This window comes from Mandrillus leucophaeus, unplaced genomic scaffold, assembly GCF_000951045.1.
Source record: "Mandrillus leucophaeus isolate KB7577 unplaced genomic scaffold, Mleu.le_1.0 Scaffold281, whole genome shotgun sequence".
In the NCBI taxonomy this organism is placed as follows: domain Eukaryota; kingdom Metazoa; phylum Chordata; class Mammalia; order Primates; family Cercopithecidae; genus Mandrillus; species Mandrillus leucophaeus.
Window position 1 is genome coordinate 1335297 of NW_012102932.1, and position 25664 is coordinate 1360960.

Consider the following 25664-nt stretch of genomic DNA (forward strand, 5'->3'; position numbering starts at 1 on the left):
TGACTAGTTAGAGCCAGTGTGGGTAGCAGTGGTTGGATCTGAGTATATTTTCCAAGTGGAGCCACCAGGATTTTCCAGTAGATTGATTACATGTGGTGTATGAAAGAGGAGTGTCAAGTATAACTCCAAGATTTTTGGCTTATGCATCTGGAAAAATAAAGTCAGAATTTAATGAGATGGAGGTCTACATAAGGAGTACTTTTGTGGCAGGAAAGAAGTTGGGTTTTGAACATGTGAAAATTGAGATGAGATGCCCATTAATAGAAGTTGGATGTGAATAGAGTCCAGGCCAGGTGCAGTGCCTCATGCCTGTAATCTCAGCACTTGGGGAGGCCAAGGCAGGAGAATCATGTGAGCCCAGGAGTTCAAGACCAGACTGGGCAACAAAGTGAGACCCCCATCTATATTATTAAAATAAAAATATGGTTCAGAGGAGAGGTCTGGGCTAGAGGTAGAAATGTAGAAGTTAGTATAGATATAGAATTTAAAGCTATTCAACTACAGGAGATAGCTGAGGAAGTGCAATCAAATAGAGAAGACGTCAGAGGAGAACTCTGGGGTTCTCTCAGTGGTTAGAGATCAGATATGAAGAGAAACAGTGCAGGAGACTAAGAAGGAGCTCTCGGTGAGTTAGGAAAATCAAGAGGGATGCTCTGGAAGCCAAATGAAGGCAGTGTTTTGAGGAAGAGGGGATGATGGGCCATATGAAAACCAATAGGTCAAATTTGTTAACGGGTCAACTAAAGTGAGGACTGAGAAGTATTCACGAATTTAGCAATGTGGAGCTCATTGGTGACCCTCGTAAGAGCTGTTTTGGTGGAATGGAGGAGGTAAAATCCTGGAGGGAGAGAACATAAGAATACGCGAACAGTTGACAGTGCATATAAACAACTCTTTCACGGAACTTTGTATTTCTGAATTTTCATTTATTTGGATGTTAATAAAATCATCGGATATAGCTTTATTTTAGTAAGATTTGTTTTGTGGAACTTCAGTTGTGTATACGCATATGTGTGTGCATGTATGTGCGTATGGCGTTTTGATGGAAAATTTATTAATCGTGGGTCATGGTTAAAAAAAAAAAAAGCCTGAGAATAAGGAGTTAGATCAAGAAGGTAGAAGGAATGTTGACATAAGTTGTGGATATAGGAGATTCTACCCATGTGGACACAGTGGAAGGATTTAGGGAGTTGGAGCAGGTTAGGATATGTATGTGACCAAAAAGCAGGAGTTTAGCTCTCTCACTTACCCCTGCTTTTACCATGTGATGTGTCTGCTACCCCTTCACCTTCCACGATGACTGTAAGCTTCCTGAGGTCTCCCTAGAAGCCAAGCAGATGGCAGCACCATGCTTCCTGTAAAGCCTGCAGAACCATGAGGCAATTAAACCTCTTTGTAAATTATCCAGTTTCAGGTATTTATAGCAGTATAAGAATGCCCTAATACAGAAAACTGGTACCAAGAAGTTGGGCATTGCTATAAAGATACCTGAAAATGTGGAAGCAGCTTTGGAACTGGGTAGTGAGTAGTGGTTGGAAGAGTTTGCAGGGCTCAGAAAAAGACAGGAAAATGAGGGTAAGTTTGGAACTTTTTTTTTTTTTTTGAGGTGGAGTCTTGCTCTGTCACCCAGGCTGGAGTGCAGTGGTATGATCTTGGCTCACTGCAACCTCTGCCTCCCAGGTTCAGGCGATTCTCCTGCCTCAGCCTCCCAAATAGCTGGGGTTACAGGCATGCGCCACCACGCCTGGCTAATATTTTTGTATTTTTAGTAGGGATGGAGTTTCACCATGTTGGCCAGGCTGGTCTTGAACTCCTGACCTCAGTGATTCACCCACCTCGACCTCCCAAAGTGTTAAGTGTCATGCGCGTCTGTGTGAAGAGACCACCAAATAGGCTTTGTGTGAGCAACATGGCTGTTTATTTCACCTGGGTGCAGGCGAGCTGAGTCCGAAGAGAGTCAGCGAAGGGAGATAAGGGTGGGACCGTTTTATAGGATTTGGGTAGGTAAAGGAAAATTACAGTCAAAGGGGGGTTGTTCTCTGGTGGGCAGGAGTGGGGGTTACAAGGTGCTCAGTGGGGGAGCTTTTTGAGTCAGGATGAGTCAGGAAAAGGAATCCCACAAGACAATATCATCCCTTAAGGCAAGGACCGGTCATTTTCACTTCTTTTGTGGTGGAATGTCATCAGTTAAGGTGGGGCAGGGCATTTGCACTTCTTTTGTGATTCTTCAGTTACTTAAGGCCATCTGGGAGTATATGTGCAAGTCACAGGGAGTGCGATGGCTTGACTTGGGCTCAGAGGCCTGACTCTAAGTTTACAGGCGTGAGCCACCACTCCCGGCAAGTTTGAGCCACCACTCCCGGCAAGTTTGGAACTTCTTTTTTTTCTCTGTCGCCCAGGCTGGAGTGCAGTGGCGCCATCTTGGCTCACTGCAAGCTCCACCTCCTGTGTTCATGCCATCCTCCTGTCTCAGCCTCCCAAGTAGCTGGGACTACAGGCACCCAACACCAGTTTTTTAAAATTTTTTGTAGTTTTAGTAGAGACGGGATTTCACCATGTTAAGCCAGGATGGTCTCGATCTCCTGACCTCGTGATCCACCTCCTTCGGCCTCCCAAAGTGCTGGGATTACAACCGTGAGCCACCGTGCCTGGCCAAGTTTGGAATTTCTTTAGAGACTGGTTAAATGGTTGTGACCAAAATGCTGATGGTGATATGGACAGTGAAGTCCAGGCTGACAAGGTCTCAAAAGGAAACAAGTAATTTATTGGGAACTGGAACAAAAATCACATGTTATGCCTTAGCAAATAACTTGGCTGCATTCTGTTTGTGCCCTAGGGATCTGTGGAAGTTTGAACTTAAAAATTATGACCTAGGGTATCTGGCAGAAGGAATTTCTAAGCAGCAAAGCATTCAAGATGTGGCCTGCTGCATCTAACAGCCTGTGCTGAGATGTGGGAGCAAATGAATGACTTAAAGTTGGAACTTACATTTAAACAGGAAGCAGAGCCTAAAAGTTTGGAAAATTTGCAGCCTAGCCATGTGGTAAAAAAATAGAAAACACTTTCTCATCAAGGAATTCAAGCAGGTTGTGGAGCAACCACGTGTTGATATTTGCATAACTGAAAGGGATCCAAGTGGTAATATCCAAGACAATGGGGCAAAGGCCTCAAAGGCATTTCAGAGACCTATGGGGCAGCCCCTCCTATCATAGGCCCTGAGGCCTAGGAGGACTGAATGTTTTCCTGAGCTGGGCCCTGTGTGCAACCTCAGAACACTGCATCCAAATGGCTCCAACTCCAGCAGGGGCTCAAAGGGGCCTAGGTATAGCTTGGGCTGTTACTTTGGAGGGCATAAGCCATAGCCTTCACAGCTTCCATTAGGTGGTAAGCCTGCAGGCGCACAGAATGCGAAAATGGTGGATTCTTGGTAGCCTCTGCCTGGATTTCAGAGGATGTATGGAAAAGCCTGGGTGTCCAAACAGAAGTTTGCTGCAGGGGCAGAGCCCTCACAGAGAGCCTCTACTAGGGCAGTGTGGAGGGGAAATGTGGGGTTAAAGGCCCCATGCAGAGTCCCTACTGGGGCACTGCCTACTGGAGCTGTGAGAAGAGGGCTACTGTTCTCCAGACTCCAGAATGGTAGAGCCACTAGCAGCTTGTACCCTGCACCTGGAAAAGCCACAGGCAATCAACTCCAGCCTGTGACAGCAGCCTCAGGGGCTGAACTCTGCAAAGCTATAGGAGCAGAGCTGCCCAAGGCCTTGGGAGCCCAATCCTCATATCAGCGTGCCACATGGAGATCACTGTGGAGTTTTATGATTCAATGACTGGCATGCTGGGTTTTGAACTTGCATGGGGCCTGTAGCCCCCTTTTTTGGCAGATTTTTCCATTTTGGAATGGAAATATTTCCCCAACCCCTGAACCCTTACTGTATGTTGGAAGTAAATAATTTGTTTTTTATTTTATAGGCTCATAGGTGGAAGGGATTTGCCTTGTCTCAGATGAGACTTTGGACTTCTGAGTTAATGCTGGAATGAGTTAAGACTTTGGGGGACTGTTGGGAAGGCATGGTTGTATTTTGCAATGTGAAAAGGACATAAGACTTGGGAGGGGCCAGAGGTGGAATGATATGGTTTGGATATTTGTCTCTACTCATGTTGAATTGTGTCCCCAGTGTTGGAGATGGGGCATGGTGGGAGGTGTTTGGATCATGGAGGCAAATCCCTCATGGCTTGGTATTATCTTTGTGTTGATACTGAGTTCTCATGAGATCTGGTCATTTAAAAGTGTATGGAACCTGCGCCCCCACTGTCTCTCACTTGTTTCTGCTTCTGTCATGTGACATGTGTGCTCACCTTCCACCATGATTTTAAGTTCCTGAGGCCTCCCTAAAAGCCGAGTAGATGCCAGCACCATACTTCCTGTGAAGCCTGCAGAACCGTGAGTCATCTAAACCTCTTTTCTTTATCAAAGAAAGAAAAGGAAGGAAGGGAGAGAGGGAAAAGAGAAAGGGAGACAGGAAGAGATGGATGGAGGAAGGGAGGGAAGGCTTACAACCATGAGGACAGGTGTTGGGTCAATGAGGGATGACTTGGGAGTCCTATGAAGACTGATGTACACTAGAATAAAGGATGTGATGAGCTTATGATTCAAAAGTATTTTGTCATAAAAGTAGTTCATTTTCTGTAAAAGAACAGAGTAAGGCCGGGCGCAGTGGCTCAAGCCTGTAATCCCAGCACTTTGGGAGGCCGAGACGGGCGGATCACGAGGTCAGGAGATCGAGACCATCCTGGCTAACGTGGTGAAACCCCATCTCTACTAAAAATACAAGAAAATTAGCCGGGCGAGGTGGCGGTCGCCTATAGTCCCAGCTACTTGGGAGGCTGAGGCAGGAGAATGGCGTGAACCCGGCGGGACGGAGCTTGCAGTGAGCCGAGATCGCGCCACTGCACTCCAGCCTGGGGCACAGAGCAAGACTCCGTCTCAAAAAAAAAAAAAAAAAAAAAAGAACAGAGTAAATATTTTAGCTTTGTAGGCCACTGATAGTCTCTGTTGCTTTAAAAAATGTGAAAACCATTCTTAGCTTGAGGGCTGGACAGTCCAGGGCCATACTTTACTGACCCCTGCTTGAACTAAAAGCCCTTAGAAGAAGCTCTGAACAAATAATTTGCATGAAATCTTAAGAGTTTTTCATGTATTATGATGTTCGGTAGTTTAGGTATATTAAATGCCTGACGTACGATATTTTTACTTACAATGGGTTTTTCAGGATATAACCCTGTTGTAAGTTGAGGAGCATCTGTATATTTTTATTTTATTTTTACTTTTTTTGAAATGGAGTCTTGCTCTGTCACCCAGGCTGGAGTGCAGTGGCACAATTTCGGCTCACTGCAACCTCCACCTCCTGGGTTCAAGCAATTCTCCTGCCTCAGCCTCCCAAGTAGCTGGGACTACAGTTGCACACCACCATGCCTGGCTATTTTTTATTTTTTATTTTTTTTGTATTGTTAGTAGAGACAGGATTTCACCATGTTGGCCAGGCTGGTCTCAAACTCCTGACCTCAAGTAATCTGCCCACCTTGGCCTCCCAAAGTGCTGGAATTACAGGCGTGAGCCACTGCATCCGGCCGAGCATCTGTAAATTAAACTTTCCCCATTCAAATTGCTGTGTGGTTTCTCTCTCCTGACTGGATTCAGATACAATGCTTAACAACCTTTCTAATTACAAAGGTATTACATATAAAATCAGACAAGCAAGAAGACTATCCATCCCACCTTCTAGTACTCTTGCCCTCCAGAGGTAGCTCCAGTTAATGTTTTAGTGCTAAACTAGATTTATTTTTGTTTTAAATAGAAAAATAATGCAGGCACTAGTAAAACAAAAAGCGATACAGAAAGGGAGAGAGTGAAAACTAAAAATGGCTTCCAGGCCCACTTCCTAGAGGTACCCACTATTAACATTTTTAGATACATCCTTCCAGAATATTTTTCCAGTTTTATTTAGGTATAATTAACAAATTAAAATTATGTATATTTCAGTTGTACAACATGGATGTTCAACATGTTTTGGTATACATATACTTTCTGATATGATAAACGGTTACCACAAGCAAGCTCATTAACATATTCAGAAATTCTTAATGTAGCTAGAAATGTAAGTGGTTTTGTTTTTTGTGTTTTGTTTTGAGACAGGGTCTCACTCTGTTGCCCAGGCTGGAATGCAGTGGCGCCATCTCAGCTCACTGCAACCTCTGCCTCCCGGGTTCAAGCAAGTCTTGCATCTCAGCTGCCCTAGTGACTGGGACTACAGGCATGTGCCACCACACCTGGCTAGTTTTTGTATTTTTAGTAGAGATGGGGTTTCACCATGCTGGCCAGGCTGGTCTCAAATTCCTGACCTTAAATGATTCGTCCGCCTCAGCCTCCCAAAGTGCTGGGATTACAGGTGTGAGCCACTGCACTCAGTCGTAAGTGGTTTTCTAAACAAATGAGACCACACCATACATACTGTCCCTATATTTCATACTTGGGCAAGGGGAGGAGAATTGACTTTTTTCTTACTGAAAATAAAAATGAGGATAAAAGTATGGTTGTTTACCAACTTATAGTAGTATCATGAATTTAGAATGGTCTTCTGGCCATTCAGAAAACTACTTAACTGGTAGGAATGAAATTCTGGACACTGACATTGATCTAGACACTCATATCAAATATAATACTATGAAATACTATGATATGGAAATAATATTATGAAATCACTAGAGATAAAATATTTTCTACCCAAGGAGACTGGATTCATAAGAAAATTCTAAATTATAGCATATGTTGATCTCTGAAAAGCCTCTGGAATAAAGTCATTTTTCCCTAACCCCTGTTTCCTCTTTACACTGGCAGTGGATAAAGGGAAAGTAAGTTAATTCTACTGTACCAAAGCTAGTTCAATATAGAAAACAGGTTCTACAAGGCTTAAGGAATATCTCTTGACCCACAGAAGATTCATGTGGATCCTGTGTTAAACTCGTTTCATCCATGTATGAAACCGATTCAACCATTAAGTTAGCCATTTATTATATAAATTGAACACTTCTTCCATATTGTGGCTTTTAGATAGATTGGCAGACCTGTCCCCAACCCCTTCCCTGTTGACCATGGACAATAGAGCGTTAGCTGTATCAACTTGATTGAAGGGTTTACCTTTAGCTGGGGTGGATTTTTCAGGGACCTCAAAGGTATTGGTGATGATTTATTTGTTGAGCTTGGTGGTGAGTATGCAGGACTGTTTTTTGTTTTGTTTTGTTCTGTTTTTTAGCGAGCCTTACACATTTTCTTTTGTATGCAATATTTAATAAAATAATTTTGGATAAGTTGGTTTTTAGCATTAATTGAACAACTTTTTTTACATCCTCAGTGTGCCACAAGACAAATTATTGATTCAGCAGTTTTTAGCTGAATCTTTTATTTCTGAATGATTGGAGAGAACGGCAATATCCATTTCTGGAGAATAGTTAAGTACTTAGATTGAGGATGTCTTTCTTTCATGACATTAAGCAATGCAATATCATCTGCATCCAAGAGCCAACTTAACATGTTCAGTCTAATGAGGCTTGGCAGTCGTAACACACATTGACTCAAAGACTTGACTGTTGTGGCCTGAGCTTTGATACACTCTGTGAAATGCCTGCAGATGTTCAACTCCTGCAAGTTTGGCATGTTGTCCAGTGCTCGAAAGAAATTTCTGTATCCTTCCTCTGTAATCTTGTGATTGATTGAAAGATTTAAGTTCTCAAGTTTCTGGAAACCTCCATTGATTGCTACTTTGGCTACAAAAACAAAATATTTATGAAAATAGAATCATAAGGACTTCCATTTCAATAATGGTGGACTAGGTTATTTCAACCAGCCTCCTCTCCCACCACCACTACTAGTAGGAAGTGCTCAATATAATTTTGTTTTTTGAAATGTGGTCTTGCTGGGTTAACACAGGCGGGTCTCTTTTTCTTTTTCTCTTTTTTTTTTTTTTTTTTTGAGATGGAGTCTTGCTCTGTCACCCAGGCTGGAGTGCAGTGGTACAATCTCGGCTCACTGCAACCTCTGCCTCCCAGGTTCATGCCATTCTCCGGCCTCAGCCTCCAGAGTAGCTGGGACTACAGGCGCCCACCACCATGCCAAGCTAATTTTTTGTATTTTTAGTAGAGGTGGGGTTTCACCATGTTAGCCGGGATGATCTCGATCGCCTGACCTTGTGATCCACCTGCTTCGGCCTTCCAAAGTGCTGGGATTACAGGTGTGAGCCACTGCGCCTGGCCATCACAGGCTGGTCTCAAATTCCTGGACTCAAGTGATCCTCCTGCCTCAGCTTCCCAAGTAGCTGGGATTACAAGCACATGTCACTGTGCCCAGCTTAATGTAATATTTTAAAAATATCTCCTTAAAAAACTCAAAGAGCTGATGGGTTAATAAAGAAGCACCTGGCAAAAATATAAGGGAGAAGCAGAAACCAAAGAAGTACAGCCAAGTCTTAAAGCACCAACGCCATTGTGCTGAGAGTTTCTCCATCCTGGACAAATATGAGCTTCTCTTTTGGTCTCACAGGAGGTCACATCGTGCCTACAAACCAGACTAAGTTGGCTGGTCACACTGGCTCACGCCTGTAATCCCAGCACTTTGGGAGGCCGAGGTGGGTGGATCACTTGAAGTCAGGAGTTTGAGACCAGCCTGGCCAACATGGTGAAACCCCGTCTCCACTAAAAATACAAGAATCAGGCCGGATATGGTGGCAAATGCCTGTAATCTCAGCTGCTCGGGAGGCTGAGGCAGGAGAATCAGTTTGAACCTGGGAGGTAGAGGTTGCAGTGAGCCGAGATCCCACTACTGCACTCCAGCCTGGGTGACAGAGCAAGACTCCGTCTAAAAAAACAAAACAGAAAAACAGAACAAAACAAAAAAACACAAAAAAACGAAAAAGAAAAATCCAGACTAAATTACAAGGGACTTCAGAAATTGTGGCAACTATGTCTTCCCCTTTTATAGAGAAGGGGGTGTGACATTCCTAAAGCCATGTCATCTGACTGTCTACTGCTATGCCCAATTTCTGTTGCCCAGAAGGGACCCTCCTGTTTGAGACGAAAGCCTCTGAAGGAAACGGAAGCTGGGCACACCCTGTGTTCTCAATGAACACAGGTTGACTAGACTTTGGAACGGGTACCGAGCAGAGTTTTTGTTGTTTCGTTTTGGGGTTTAAAAAAAAAATTTTTTTTTTTGAGACAGGGTGTCACTTGGTTGCCTGGGCTGGAGTTGCAATGGTTCAGTTATAACTCACTGCAGCCTAGAATGTCTGGGCTCAGGTAATCCTCCCGCCTCAGCCTCCTGAGTCCTAGCTACTCAGGACTAGCCACCATGCTTGGCTAATTTTTTCAATTTTTTATGGAGATAAGGTCTTGCTATATTGCCCAATCTTGTCTCAAACTCCTGGCCTCAAGCAGTCCTTCTGTCTTGGCCTCCCAACATGTTGGGATTACAGGCATGAGCCACTATGCCCAGCTTTGTTTTTAATTGCTAAACCTCATTTTTTTTTTCTAATTTGGGCAAAGGTTAAGTTTGGTTTCAATCTAGAATCTATGACTGTAGCTTGACTGAGGTTAAAGAACAGAGGTACTGAGAAAATGTCTTCAGCTATGTCCTGAATAGGTATCTTCAGTAACATTCAAGAGATATTTCTCATTCCCCCAAATGAAGGACACTTCTGGAGGGACTTGAAGACAGACTCAGGTCTTCCACATGCATTCCCTTCTTTCCCCTGTTTCAGCATAACGTCCACTTCCTATTGTGTGGTTAGCCAGTTCCGTGATGTGTCTGAATGCTGTCTCCCACAGGTAAAGTTTAAGCATTACTGACTACTGGCAAACAGTGGCCTCTCAGCTGTCCCTCAGAAGAAGCTACAGAAAAGTAAGCTTGCTTTGTTCAGTCAACAGATATTTATCGAGTTCCCACTGTGGGCCAGGCATACTCTGCTGGGTGCTGGGAAGAGAAAACACCCGCTGTCAGGAGGGAGAGGGACAGGGGTTACTGGCTCAAGAGATCTGCGTTGCGTGAGAGTCAAGTTCTAAGGAAGGCGTTGACCTAATGTAGTGAGAAGAATAAAACACAAATAATTTATAGTAAATGAGGATGAGAGAGACCATAAAATTTAATGTCATTAAATTCTTCCTCATAAGGAGGAAGAAACAAGGCCTTTAAGAAAAAAGGCTGTAGCCGGGCGCGGTGGCTCAAGCCTGTAATCCCAGCACCTTGGGAGGCTGAGACGGGTGGATGACAAGGTCAGGAGATCAAGACCATCCTGGCTAACACGGTGAAACCCCGTCTCTACTAAAAAATACAAAAAAATAGCCAGGCGAGGTGACGGGCGCCTGTAGTCCCAGCTACTCGGGAGGCTGAGGCAGGAGAATGGCGTAAACCCGGGAGGCGGAGCTTGCAGTGAGCTGAGATCCGGCCACTGCACTCCAGCCTGGGCGACAGAGCGAGACTCCGTCTCAAAAAAAAAAAAGAAAAAAGGCTGTAAGTTGTCATTGTTTTTTAGTTTTTTTTTTTTTTAGATAACATAAAATAACAGTGCTGAGCAGTAAGAAAATGAGATCCAGCCCTTGTAACACACCCGGCAAAGCCTCTCCATTCGGGCTTTTACTTTCCTCTCCAGTCTTTTTCTCACAACTCACTCCTGCCTTTTGCTCCAGATATTCCTTTTTTTCCCCCAAGTTCTTCAAATACATCTGGTTCTCTTTAACTCCAGGCTGTGACCTAAGTGATTACCTCTGTTTGAAATGATGTCTCAATCCCTCCTCTACCAACTATGTCTGGGTCATTCTTCCTTCAGGTCTGGACAGAAATCTCAGTTCCTCAGGCCAGGCACCGCGGCTCATGCCTGGAATCCCAGCACTTTGGGAGGCTGAGGTGGGCAGATTACTTGAGGTCAGGAGTTTGAGACCAGCCTAGATAACATGACGAAACCCCGTCTCTACTAAAAATACAAAAATTAGCTGGGTGTGGTGGTGTACGCCTGTAGTCCCAGCTACTCAGGAGGCTGAGGCAGGAGAATCGCTTGAACCCAGGAGGCTGAGGATGCAGTGAGCCGAGATCCCGCCACTGCACTCCAGCCTGGGCGACAGAGCAAGACTCTGCCTCAAAAAAACAAAAGAAAAAAAAAAAGAAAAAGAAATCTCAGTTCCTAAAAAAGGGCTCCCCTGGTTCCAAATTAGGTTGAGTCATTCTGCTATATGCAAAAAGAGCAGAGAAAGAATGGAGGAGAAGAATCGGGCAGAAGCTATATATTGGCCAAGAACTTCCCAAAACGGATAAGAGACATCAAGCACAGAGCCAATCAGTTCTAGAAACCACAAGCAGAGTAAATACAAAGAAAACCCACCAGGACACATTAGCATGCACCTGCTGCTGTTGTCTGCTCAGGTGGCCATCACAAAATGCCCTAAAATGTCCTGTCTCCAGATACAAACACATTGGGGGTTAGGGCTTCAACACATGGATTCTGGGGGGTACACAAGTTCATAGCAACTGCCACAAAAGAAAACAAAGAAAATAATCTTAAAAGCCACCAAAGGAGGGGGAAAAGATACCTCACCTTCAAGAGCACAACAAAAAGACGACAGCCGCCGAAACAAAAGATACTATGGAAGCTAGAGATGTGAGAGAAAATACGTGCCAAAAATAGAAGTCTATACTCACTGAAAAAAATATATTTCAAAAGCAAAGTAAAAGACCTTTCTAGGCTGGGCACGGTGTCTCATGCCTGTAATCCCAGCACTTTGGGAGGTCAAGGAGGGCGGATCACTTGAGGTCAGGAGTTCGAGACTAGCCTGGCCAACATGGTGAAACCCTGTGTTTACTAAAAATACAAACACTAGCCGGGTGTGGTGGCAGGCACCTGTAATCCCAGATACTTGGGAGGCTGAGGCAGGAGAATCGCTTGAACCCAGGAGGCAGAGGTTGCAGTGACCTGAGATCGTGCCATTGCACTCCAGCCTGGGCAACGAGCGAAACGCCGTCTCAAAAAAAAAGAAAAAGTAAAAAAGAAAAGAAAATTCAGTGAGCAGTACATATATGATTTTTGTACTCTCCTGTGTGTGTATTCATCTTCAGTTTTAAAAAGGAGTACTTAGGAGGATATGTGACCAGGTGTCTGAAACACCAGGTGACAAGAACACAGATTTGAGGGCTTGTATATCCACAAATGGGAGACCTTTTTGTACTTCCAAATCTGACCAGAATGCACCTAAATCCAAGAACGACACTAGAAGGGACAGTATGATAGTGAAAATGAGGAAGTGGGTTGAAAATTTCTAGAGGGACAAATGTTTATATAGACATGTTGCAGCAGAAAGCTTGGCTATACCACTGGCTTCCATGCAAGCTGAAACACTAGCTCACCAATTTCCACCACGCTGTCGTCATTCAACGTCTGGAAAAATGAGAGGACTCGGAGACAATGAAGCTGCTGACACTGCTGGATGATCAGTTTGGCCACTTGATAAATTGCATCCCCAGTAGGAAGGATCAATTCTTCCAGGTTACTAAGAGAACCTAAAATGTAGGCTGTCAGAAAAGACCAAAAAGCTATTCTCTTTGTACTTTTTGTTCCTGTGCAACAGTAATCTGAAAATCATGCATGGTCTAAACCTCATGCACAGTCCAGGAAACTCCATGTAGCAAAGAGGCCATTCCTCTTGCTCTCCCAGGGCAAGAGAAGGGCCGGCACATGCTTTCGTCTTCCTGGCTCCTCCAGACAATTCCTCCACCACCCCCTACCAACCAATCTCTCCTGCACTGAAGTCCAGGCTGCCAGTTAAATCTCCATTTCCTCATTTAGAATGAAGCTTTTCCTGACCTGCAGTTTCCTTTCCTAGCTCTGCAATGCCTTCAGCCACCTCCTTTCCCATTCCACCTCCCACTGTCATCCTCAGTGATTCTGCACCAGCCTCCCAGCCCTAAAGCCTCACAGTCCACCACTCTTAGAACCTTCCTTTTCACTTTGACTCCTTCCTAGCATGGCACACTATAGATCATTTGATCATTAGAAAGTTAACTTCTGAGGCCTCACGCATGGAAATATATTGATGTCCCAGGCTTATTTTCTTTCCCTGTCTCAGTTCTTGAATCAGCCAATTTTGCAAGGACCCTGGTTCCTTTAAGGAAGGACAGGATTTAGAAATCAGTATCTAGGCACTTGGTGTGTTCATTATTACTGCAGTACCTTCTAGTCTCTCCATTGACTGAACTGAGAAATATGTATGTGTGTATCTACAGACATGTGGAGATCAATGTGTATATACAGAGGTATCTATTTATGTATGTTCATAGGTTAAAAAACCATAAGGCCAGACCAGTATTTCCAATTCCAATCCAATACCTCGAAGCTCGTTCTAGCCTTACCTTTCAGTATTAGTAAATTCCTTTTCCAACTGTGAGGAAATGTGGCTCTCGTTATACTCACTGTTTTGTTTCTTTGTTTGTATGTTTGTTTTTGAGATGGAGTCTTGCTCTGTCACCCAGGCTAGAGTACACTGGCCTGATCTTGGCTCACTGCAATCTCTGCCTCCCATGTTTGAGAGATTCTCCTGCCTCAGCCTCCCAAGTAGCTGGGACTACAGGCATGTGCCCCCACGCCCAGCAAATTTTTGTATTTTTTAGTAGAGACGGGGTTTCACCATGTTGGCCAGGCTGGTCTTGAACTCCTGACCTCAGGTGATCCACCCACTTCGGCCTCCCAAAGTGCTGGGATTACAGGCATGAGCCACTGCACCTGGCTATACTCACAGTATTATTTGCTTAATCAACCTGTGATGTATGCCAGCCATCCCCTTGGCCCTGATCCTACCTCTGCCACCTCAGCCCCCACCCACCTAGCTACCTCCAAAGGAAGGGAAGAGAAGAGGAGGATCCTGGCAATCTTTATGCATGCTTATGTTTGAGAAGCACTTTGAATAGCACAGCTCTACAGTTCCTGTCTCCACGGCCTCACTTTATTTTTTTTTCCTGTTAGAATATTTTCGATGAGCATACATTACTTTCATAATCATTTTTTAAAAATCAAAAAGTATTTAAATTCTATAGCTATCATTTTATGAAACATAGGGTTTCACATATTGAGTTTTCTTAACCTTAAAAGATAGATTTTTACTTATATTCTAGTAACCTTTGAAACTATGAGGTCTTATATTTGGAACAGATACCTGACAATGAAATTGCATAGTGCTATAATGACCAAATATGTACTCTAAGAAGTCATTCTGCTTTGAATGAGATCAAGTCTGGAGGTAAAACTATAGTGAAGGCATTTGGTGGGTAGAAATTGAGCATCACTATCGCTTCGTTCTAGTAAGCAAGGGTAGCTAATACATATCTTACTTCCTTGTGGCTAACTAAAAATAGGAGAAAAAGGATTCTGGGCAGAAAGAGAATAAGAGTACGTAAAAAGCACTATTTTGTAAACATACCAAATTTTTCCGATGTTTCCTCATCAGGAAAGTGCCGGCCTGCAAGATTTAATATCTTCAGAGAAATAAAATTTGGCAAAATGGCAACTATGAAAGGGAAAATAAAAATTTAGTTATGTTCGCTACATCTCTCACAGCAAAGCGTAACATCTTTAAAATGAAGAAATTAGAAATTAATGTAATAATTCGGATTGAATTCATATGACTAAGTAGATAAAACAAATTTTTGCTCAGAAAATAATATAGATAACTAGAAATGTCATTAAAATTCTAGAAATTTCAAATCCAACTGAACTTAAAGGTAAAAAGGAAAATTCTGGAAACACATATACTTTATTATTTAAGAAACAATTTTTCTCTTTTTTTCTTTCTTTTTTTAAAGAGACAAGGTCTCTGTCACCAAGGCTGGAGTGCACTGGTACCATCACAGCTCGCTGCAACCTCAACCTTCTGGGCTCAAGGAATCTTCCTGCCTTCTTCCCTAGTAGCTGGGATTACAGGTACCACTGTGCCCAACTGATTTTTTAAAAACTTTTCAGAGATGGAGGACTTGTTATGTTGCCCAGACTGGTCTCAAACCCCTGACCTCAAGCGAGCCTCCTGCCTCAGCTTCCCAAAGTGCTGGGATTACAGGCATGAGTCACCACACCCAGCCTCAAAATATGGCTCTTTTTAAAGAGTGGTTAATATGACTCTGTGTCCATAGAAACATCTTAAACTACAATTGTAATATTATAACTCTTACCAAATGGGACGGCTTCAAAAAATGAACCCGAAAACTTAATTTCTGTGAGTTTCTTACAGGAAGCAAGTACAGTCATGAGAGACTCAAAATCCGAAAAGAAGTTACACTTCAGATGGAAAACATGAAGGTTTGGAGAATTTTGAATCAATTTTACTGTAAAAGATCGAGGATTTTCAGAAATTAGAAAATACTGCAAATTTCTATCAAAATTAGCCAAGTAGTTTATTATTTTGTTTCAATAATACTGACTTAAAACCAGCTACCACGATGTCATGATCTAAGAATCAGGTCACTGGACTTGGGTTCAGGTTCTGCAACTAACAACTGATGTGAATTTTGACACATTATTGACCCTCTCTGGATAACAGTTTTCTCTTCTATAAAATACAGGCATTGACTCAGTAGCATCACCTTCAGCTTTAACATCTAATAACTCTAAGTTTGTACATGACATTTGCACAATAAGAATACTGTACAAAGAGGCCAGGTGCGGTGGCTCACGCCTGTAATCCCAGCACTTTGGGAGGCCGAGGCAGGTGGATCACCTGAGCTCAGGAGTTCGAGACCAGCCTGACCAACATGGTGAAACCCTGTCTCTACTAAAAATACAAACATTTGCCGGGCGTGGGTGGCAGGCGCCTGTAATCCCAACTACTCAGGAGGCTGAGGTAGGAGAATCACTTGAACCCAGGAGGCAGAGGTTGCAGTGAGCCGAGATCGCGCCACCAAACTCCAGCCTGGACAACAGAGCAAGACTGCATCTCAAAAAAAAAAAAAAAGAATACTACACAAAGAATACTGTAATCCTAGCACTTTGGGAGGCCGAGGCGGGCGGATCACCTGAGGTCAGGAGTTTGAGACTGGCCTGGCCAATATGGTGAAACCCCGTCTCTACTAAAAATATTAAAAAATTAGCCAGGCTTGGTGGTTGATGCCTGTAATCCCAGCTACTTGGGAGACTGAGGCAGGAGAATTGCTTGAACCCAGGAAACGGAGGTTGCAGTGAGCCAACACGGTGCCACTGCACTCCAGCCTGGGCGACAGAGTGAGACTCTATCTCAAAAAAAAAAAAAAAAAAAGAAAGAAAAAGAAACATAAAAGGAATGACAACTCTGAAGCAAAACCTAAATTTGTTGCAAAAATTGCTGACAAATATAACTACCACCTCCAGCTTCGATGTATTATACATACACACACACACACACACACACACACACACACAAAAGTTTCACTGTTGTTCCCCAGGCTGGAGTACGATGGTGCAATCTCGGCTCACACTGCAATCTCTGCCTCCCGGGTTCAGGCAATTCTCCTGCCTCAGCTTCTCAAGTAGCTGGGATTACAGGCATATGCCACCATGCCAGCTAATTTTTGCATTTTTAGTAGAGACAAGGTTTCACCATGTTGGTCAGGCTGGTCTCGAACTCCTGACTTCAAGTGATCTGCCCTTCTCGGTCTCCTAAAGTGGTGGGATTACAGGCGTGAGCCATCATACCCGGCCTATATTAGGGATTAAGAAACTCAGATTTTAGAGTCAATATTCCTCTATTTGAGTCACAGATCTACATTTCCTTAGCTGGATATTACAAATTACTTAATCTCTTTATGTCTCAGTTTTCCCAGCTACAAAAGAGCATTAGTAATAGTACTTTACTTCATAGAGTGAGTATGAAGACTGAGTTAATATTTGTGAAGTGCTTAGGACACTTCCTAGTGTGTAGTAAAGGCTCAATAATTACAAATAGCGCTCTGCTTTCTTAATGAGAAAGAGTGCTATTCCTCACAATTTACCATGGATACAGGCTACACCCTTAGAACCACAGGAACTTTAACTCTTAAGTAAATTATTGGCCAAGTAGCTTTTCCAACCGATGTAAAAAACAAGCATATTAAAGTGCCATCCTTACCTAGTTTGGAAGGATCACAGTCAGCTGAAATTTGAATCAATAATTTCTCCATATGGTGGAAGTTTGGAAATTCTTCAGGAATGACTGAAAAAACATTTATGTTGCCCTTCAGATCCACTGACAGTTCTTTCAGGCACAGGAACTTATCCAGATTAGGAAAGATTTGGTCTGGAAAACAGCACACAGTTTCCCATTATTAATCTAAAGAGTTCTGAATGGACATTTTAAAACTGTCATTTTGATTCATCCAGCTATTTTCACATGCAAACCTTCCACATACCATAAAACATTTTTTTTACAGAGTACACCTATTGAGATATTGCAGTTTGCAGCATTTACTGATTACGTACTGTGTGGGAAGCCCTGTGCTACTCTTTAGACTTACAGAAAGAAATATAGCATTTCGGCCAGGCGCGGTGGCTCACACCTGTAATTCCAGCACTTTCGGAGGCCGAGGTGGGCAGGTCATGAGGTCAGGAGTTCGAGACCAGTCTGGCCAACATAGTGAACTCCTGTCTCTACTAAAAATACAAAAAAAATTAGCTGGGTGTGGTGATGTGCATCTGTAATCCCAGCTACTCAGGTGGCTGAGGCAGGAGAATCATGTAAACCTGGGAGACGGAGGTTGCAATATCTAGATAATAGGCAAATTCATAGCGACAGAAAACAGAAGAGAAGTTATCAGGGGCTGGTGGGAGGGAAGATTTTTTAATTTTTATTATTATTGTTTTTTGAGATGGAGCCTCACTAGGTAGCCCAAGCTGGAGTGCAGTGGCATGATCTGAGCTCACTGCAACCTCCGCCTCCCAGGCTTAAGTGATTCTCATGCCTCAGCCTCCCGAGTAACTGGAACTACAGGTACATGCCACCACGCCAAGCTAATTTTTTGTATTTTAGTAGAGACGTGGTCTCTAACTCCTGAGCTCAGGCGATCCACCCTCCTCAACCTCCCAAAGTGCTGGGATTACAGGCGTGAGCCACCGCACCCGGCCCGGAGATTTATTGTTTAATGGGTAGAGTCTGGGATGATGAAAAGGTTCTGGAGATGGATAGTGGTGATGGTTGTACAACATAGTGAATGCACTTAATGCCACCGAGTTGTACACTTAAAATGATTAAAATGTAAGTTTTGTTACATGTATTTTACCATAAGAAAAAAGTACTTGAAAAAAGATGAAAAATGTTCTAAATTTGGTAAATGTCAACCTACACATCCCAAGAAAGTTCAGTGTACCTCAAGCAAGATGTATAAAAAGCAAAGCCCACCTAGGCAGGTAACAGTCAAACCGCTGAAGACCAAAGCAATACTAGCAACAATTAGAAAATGAAAAAATATTTGTAATGACATTTACAACACATTCAAAAGATGTGAGTATCTAGGAATAAATTTAATGAAAGATGGGTAAAGTCTACACTGAAAACTATCAAATAGTGCTTAGAGGAGTTAAGACACAAATAGGTGAAGATGTTATTTCCCATTAATTTATTTATTTCCCAGGGACTATAGGTCTTTCTTCCTTTAGGCAGCTAGGGTGAAGGTAATTTCTAAGCATCATCTCACATATAGCTAATTCTTTTAATAATAACAAATAATTCATGTCTTTATTAAGAGCCTTCAATAATTTGTTTATTTATTTTTGAGACAGTCTCGCTCTGTCGCCCAGGCTGGAATGCAGTGACACAATCTCGGCTCACTGCAAGCTTCGCCTCCCGGGTTCACGCCATTCTCCTGCCTCAGCCTCCCGAGTAGCTGGGACTACAGGTGCCCACCACCACGCCCGGCTAATTTTTTTGTATTTTTAGTAGAGACGGGGTTTCACTGTGTTATCCAGGGTGGTCTCGATCTCCTAACTTGTGATCCACCCGCCTCGGCCTCCCAAAGTGCTGGGATTATAGGCATGAGCCACGGCGCCCGGCCCCTTCAATAATTTAATGTAAATATTTTATTCATTTTATCTAAGTTATTTGAAAACCATTCAGTTATTCAGGGACTTTTCACTAATTCATGCTACTGTCAAAAAAACATTAGTGAAGGTTTATTTTATATCTATTCTGTCAATGAGCATTCATGCTTTCATGGCCTCAGAAGTTTTCAACCACTTAAAGTAAGAAAAAGAAATTACACATCAGAATAGTCATCCAAAATATATACAGGTATACCTTGTGACTGGATTGTCCCTGAGATTTCAAGAGATTCCAGGGAAGGCAGGGTGAGAAGCAGTTCCTCTTCGGCTGCGCTGAGTTCCAATTTGCTTATGGAGCACTTGGTGACAGAGGCCTTAGACAGCTCAAGAGCTGGGCGGATGCTTTCAATAAAGCCTCCGCTGTGGTTTAAATGGAGTTCGATGCGCTGTGAAGCTGAGAAAACTGTCATTAGAATCTCGAGCATCTCCTGGTCTACAGCATCAATATCATTCACATGGACTTCCAGACAAGGAATCTTGTACTGCTTTGGAGAAAGTTTCCAATAGCCAGTACTAAGGTCTGGTGGTGCCGTGCGCTGGATAGCCATATAGCTCTTTACGTTATCCTCTTTTTCAGCTAAATTTTGCTCCCATTCATTCATAGGTTCAAAGGCAGAAGCATAGTCCTGATCTATAGTTGGTGCCTGTGATTTGTCCAAACATGCTTCCAGAACTGAAAAATCGCATCTGGGTGATGTCTTCTTGCCATTTATCGAGACGTGGATGCTCCTCAGCAATGACAAGCTTTCTGGGTGGTCGAAAAAGTACTGTAAGTTAAGTACTTTCAAAGTCAGTGTTCTCCCTTGAAGGAATTGCAAAACAAATGGAGAACACGCAGCAACAGTGTTGCTTTGATAAGCAATTTGCAGGGCAAGAACCAGTAAATGTTCTGAAACCATTGAAAAGTAAGCTTGTGGACACATTTGCCACAATCCCCTAATTAACTGCATCTTCAGTGAAATTTCTGGCTGGTGCTTTAAGTAGTCATCATTTTCAGATATATTCTCCAATGACTCTTTGTTATCCACTAAATGGAGCAAATGAGACACAATTTTGGGCCCTGCTTTTGTTGAAGGGAGGCTGGAGACATAGTTCAAAAAATTGTTGTAGGCGCTTACAGTCATCATGGGTGAGTTGATTTGTGTCAAATAATACAGTCCCAAATCTTGATGTTCCTGCCTATCTGAATCCAGGAGTTCTATCAGCCTCATCCCCGCAAGAAATTCTTGGAAGGCAGGACTTAAAAACTGGTAGGATGGTCTTAGTCTCTGGGCTGTAAATTTGCTCATCAAGCACATGGTTAGATCTTCATCTTCATCAACCCCTGCTTCTGTGAGATCATCATCATTAAACTCAAAGCAACATGAAAAAAACCCTTTCAAGGCCAGCTCACCACAGGAGGATACAGTTGCTTTGAGAAGTTCAGCTGCCACTTTGTTCCTTAAGAAAAGGCGTTCCATATAGGATTTGAAAACAGCCACATCATAAAAGGATGGGTCAAAAGGATACTGAAACCAATGAGCACAGACCGCCACCACAAAGAGAGGAGTTTTCTGAATCTTCTGCAAACTTTCGTTCTTTCTAAAGTAAATCATAAACTTTTGCAGACGAGTCATATTATGTGAAAAGAGTTTCCGTAATATAAAGATAGTATTATAAAAGGGAAATGCTTTGATCTCTAGAATCGTCTCTAGGTATCGGCGGATGTCCCTGGCCCTGTCTGTACGGACAGCAATCAATAGGCAGGTCCGTGACAAGTGGTTTTTTTGAATCAGTTTTCCTATGACTTGAGGGACTGAACATATTTCTTTGTAGTCATCTAAAAGGAATAAGACCTGATTCTTCAACTGCTGGAGGATGTTTCTCATGCACATTTCAGTAACAGATACTTCTTTCTCTAGGAGTTGGTCACAGATGATACTGACCAGCCCCTGATCTGGTCTGGTGGAACTAAGGGAGAGGTAGAAAACCAGCTGGAACCTGTTTAACAGGGGACAGCATCCAGACGCCCACAGAAAAGCTATTTTCTTCAGGAGAACCGTCTTTCCACTTCCAGCTTCACCCTCCACACACATGACAGAGTTCAAGCTGGCAAAAACCTCAGGCAGCACCAGGGGCTCCTGCACAGGTTTGCTGATGTGTTTTGAAGCCATGGACAGATCACAGCCCAGCAAGTGGTCTGTGGCCAGATCGGAAGAGATATCAAGCAAAGACATGTGGCGGAAACTGGCGCTGGTATAAGCTGCTCTCAGCTGCTCATTCAGATTCTTCGCCTCTTGAAACCACTGGGCTTCACCCTGTGCCACTTCTGTAGAGAAAAGAAAGGGGAAACAACGGGGATACATAGTCACATCTCCCTCAGTCTCAACACCATGCCCTTTTCACTCCATGATTCTGCCTGTCTACTACAAATGTGCTAGGACTTTCCACAGCCATCCACGATTCCCACATTGCGATCATCTCATAGGTTTTGGCACAAAATCAGAATGTGGGAAGCACGTGTCCAAAGTGCCCCACTTGAAACAGGGACCTTGACTTAATGTGTGCTTATCATAAGCACCATGGTATCCTATAGTTTCCCATTTAAAACATCTCAGGAAAGAGGCCAGGCAAAGTGACTCAGCACTTTGGGAAGCCGAGGCAGGTGAATTGCTTGAGCCTAGGAGTTCAAGACCAGCCTGGGCAACATGGCAAAACCCTGTCTCTACAAAAAATACAAAAATTAGCCAGGTGTGGTGGCACATGCTTATGGTCCCAGCTACTGGGGAGGCCGAGATGGGAGGATCACTTGAGCCTGGGAGGTCGAGGCTGCGGTGAGCCGTGATCTTGCCATTGCATTCCAGCCTGGGTGACAAAGACCCTGTCTCAAATAAAATAAAATAAAATTAATAAAAATAAAAATCTCAGGAAAGAAGCTTGCTGATTGGTGCTTCTAAGGACTGGTTTGCTTGTACCTGAGACACGTTGCCTACTATCAGTTTGGTCCTGCCCGCACTCTGGAGAAGCCACAAGAACCTTGACTTTTGCTCATACACGACACTGTTGCAAATGCTGTTCCTCTTTGGAAGCTCTTTGAACAATTATAAATACTCTTTTTTTGCAACTGCCCTGTATACAAACATATTTACACATACATATAATCCTACATGCTACTTCAAAGTTCTTACCTGGCACTATAGGATCAACTGCTATTGAATCTTCAAGATGGCTTTCACTTGTGGTTTCCTTTGGAAAATAAAATCCTTTCTTAAATCAAAATTTATATAGGAGGGTGGTGCATCATGTTATAATCACTGGGGACTAAACATCTTCTAAACACAGCCCACCCTCAAATATTTATGCTGACTGAAGGGAAGGGTGCTGCAAATATAAAACAATTAATAATCTGCAAACATCTGCAAGAGTGTGTGTTCCTCAGTAGTTCATATATGATACAATCCATAGATGAATACTATTCAAGTAATGAGAATCATAGTGTCTAGAGCAAGAAGGATCCTCAAAAGTCATTAGGTGTACCCTCTGTCCTTGGTTAACCACATTTTCAGTATTACACATCTGGGATTTAGAAAGGTTATGTTTCTTCCTTAAAAAATAAGCTATTTCTGGCCGGGCGCGGTAGCTCAAGCCTGTAATCCCAGCACTTTGGGAGGCCGAGATGGGTGGATCATGAGGTCAGGAGATTGAGACCATCCTGGCTAACACAGTGAAACTCCGTCTCTACTAAAAAATACAAAAAACTAGCCGGGCGAGGTGGCGGGCGCCTGTAGTCCCAGCTACTCGGGAGGCTGAGGCAGGAGAATGGCGTAAACCCGGGAGGCGGAGCTTGCAGTGAGCTGAGATCCGGCCACTGCACTCCAGCCTGGGCGACACAGAGAGACTCCATCTCCAAAAAAAAAAAAAAGCTATTTCTATATCCCTAAACTTTTTTCTTTAGTACCATTTTTCAATTCACATAAAAAATGAATCAAGTGAATAGCAAGTGGGTTTGTGTGTGTGGGGTGGGGGGATGACAAACATACCTAACACACAGCCTCAAAATAAGGTGGTATGTGTGTGCATTACATCAGTAGTGGCTTATATTCCAGAAAACTATGTAGGATTTCTCAGCTTAAAGTGGTCAGCCTATTACCTGGGTTTATGATTTTCTTGGGCACTTGCTTTTGTTAAAGTAACATCTTCTCAACCCCTAAAAAGGCCAAGTAGCAAATCCAGCCTTATTGCCCTCCAAATGAAGATCCAGAGATGATTCATTTAGTCTGGATGCTAATCAACGAAGTCTAAGAGAGTCTAGGCCTTAAAGTAGAAGAGACCGACTATACATTTCACGAAGCTAGGTATTGTGCCTGACTGGTTTATTGTGATTTCCCCAATCTGTACCTAGAACATAATAGGTGTTTAGTAGATTTTTGTAGAATTTATTAACTTATTTATGATGAGACATTCCTGTTCAAAACAGTTTTCAATTACATGATCATGTGCTACTAAAACAGACAAGATGGTGGTGATCATTACCGGTAATTCACAAACTTCATCAGGGCTCTGAAGGTCTGGAATCACTTCCACAGAGGACTTCATATTTTGGAGAAATGGACAACTACGTGTAAAAGTTAAAAGTTATAAAAATAGTTGTATGCATTTAAGTATTTGTGTTAGATTTTTTTGTTGTTTTGTTTTGTTTTGTCAGAGAGAGGGTCTCACTATGTTGCCCAGGCTGTTCTGGTTTCCAACTTCTGGCCTTGAGCAATCCTCCTCCTTAGGCACCCCAAAGTGCTGGGATTATAGGTGTGAGCCACCACGTCTGGCCTTGTATTTAGGTTTTTAAAAACACTATTAGAGTTTTAGTGACAAGAATTAAGTACAAAACTATTATTTCCAGTGATTTCTCTGTCAGTGTCATCAGGTAAGGCATTTAGGTTGTGGCACTCTGCAAGAGAAACATAAATGGTTTATAAAGTAATGGTAAAGATATCAAGGGAATTTGGTGGAATGAGTGCATATTTAACACTTTTCCATGCAACCAACAAAAATGAACTTAAAGAATCAAAAATAGAAAAAAAAAAAAAAAAACAACTATGAATTCTGGAACAAAAAAACCACATTAGTGGAAAAACTGGTGAAATCCAAATAAAATCTGGATTTTAGTAAATAGTAATGTACAGTATATGAATTGGTACATTGATGATTTTGACAAATATATCATGCTAGTGTAAGATGTTAGCATTAGGGTAAATTGGGTATGGCAATATATAGGAAGTCTTTGTATTACTTTGCACTTTTTCTGTAAATCTAAATAATTTCAAATAAAAATGTATTTAAAAAGAAAAAACAAAAAACTCTTGAGTGAGGTGGTTCATGCCTGTAATCCCAGCACTTTGGGAGGCCAAGGCGGGCAGATCACTTGAGGCCACAAGTTTGAGACCAGCCTGGCCAACATGGCAAAACCCTGTCTCTATTAAAAAGAAAATTCAAAAATTAACCAGTTCAAGTGATTCTTGTGCCCCAACCTCCCAAGTAGCTAGGACTACAGGCTTGAACCCGGGAGGCGGAGGTTACAGTGAGCCGAGATTGTGCCACTGCACTCCAATCTGGGTGATGGAGTGAGACTCTGTCTCAAAACAAAACAAAACAAAAAAACAAACAAGGCCGGGCATAGTGACTCATGCCTGTAATCCCAGCACTTTGGGAGGCTGAGGCGGGTGGATCACTTGAAGTCAGCAGTTTGAGACCAGCCTGACCAACATGGTGAAATCTCATCTCTACTAAAAATACAAAAATTAGCCAGGCGTCATAGTGGATGCCTGTAATCCCAGCGACTTGGGAAGCTGAGGCAGGAGAACTGCTTGAACCCAGGAGGCAGAAGTTGAAGTAAGCCAAGATTGCGCTATTGCACTCCAGTCTGGGCAACAGGAACGAAACTGTCTCAAAAACAAACAAACAAACAGAAAAAAACCAACCAACCACAAACCACTCCATTGCCAGGTGCAATGACTCATGCCTGTAATCCCAGCACTTGGGGAAGCCGAAGTAGGAGGATCGCTTGAGGCCAGAAGTTCAAGACCAGACCAACCTGTGCAACATAGAGAGATCTCCTCTAAAAATTAGCTAGCGGGGTGGCATGTATGTATAGTCCCAGCTACTTGGGGGGGCTGAGGCAAGAAGATCGCTTGAGGCCAGGAGGCTGAGGCTACAGTGAGCCGTGACTGCATCACTGCACTCCAGCCTGGGTGACAGAGGAAGACCCTGTCTTAAACAAACAAAAAATTAAAAAAGAAACTCTCCATCAGTATCAAAACAAAAGAATGGCCACAAACATACTCTCTAAATTTGCCAATCTCGTGTAACTAGGATGCAAATACCCTCTAAACTCAGGTTTGATGTATGCTTAAAGAACAAGAGAGAAAGTTTAAAAAGATCCCTAGTTGCAATTATTAAAATGGACAGATGAGAACTATACATGTGAGTAAGTTAGTGGCCCATTCCATGCTGCAGAATCACAGGAAAGCAGGAATAAAGCAAAGAGATACTTTTTTTTTTTTTTTTTTTTTT

The 25664-nt window shown here is 42.9% G+C and overlaps 1 protein-coding gene across 1 annotated transcript in view; it reads right to left on the minus strand.

Moving 5' to 3' along the window:
* Positions 1 to 5983: 5983 nt before the first annotated feature.
* The window catches only part of NAIP (NLR family, apoptosis inhibitory protein), a 57435-nt gene continuing 37754 nt past the window's right edge, over positions 5984 to 25664 (minus strand). The window contains exons 6-13 of the mRNA XM_011985285.1: positions 23631 to 23712; positions 22286 to 22343; positions 19315 to 21426; positions 17155 to 17322; positions 15248 to 15400; positions 14503 to 14589; positions 12437 to 12601; positions 5984 to 7818 (exon numbers count right to left, since the gene is read on the minus strand). Coding sequence (XP_011840675.1) covers positions 7454 to 7818; positions 12437 to 12601; positions 14503 to 14589; positions 15248 to 15400; positions 17155 to 17322; positions 19315 to 21426; positions 22286 to 22343; positions 23631 to 23712 — 3190 coding nt within the window. The 3' untranslated portion in view covers positions 5984 to 7453. The remainder of the gene's footprint in view (positions 7819 to 12436; positions 12602 to 14502; positions 14590 to 15247; positions 15401 to 17154; positions 17323 to 19314; positions 21427 to 22285; positions 22344 to 23630; positions 23713 to 25664) is intronic.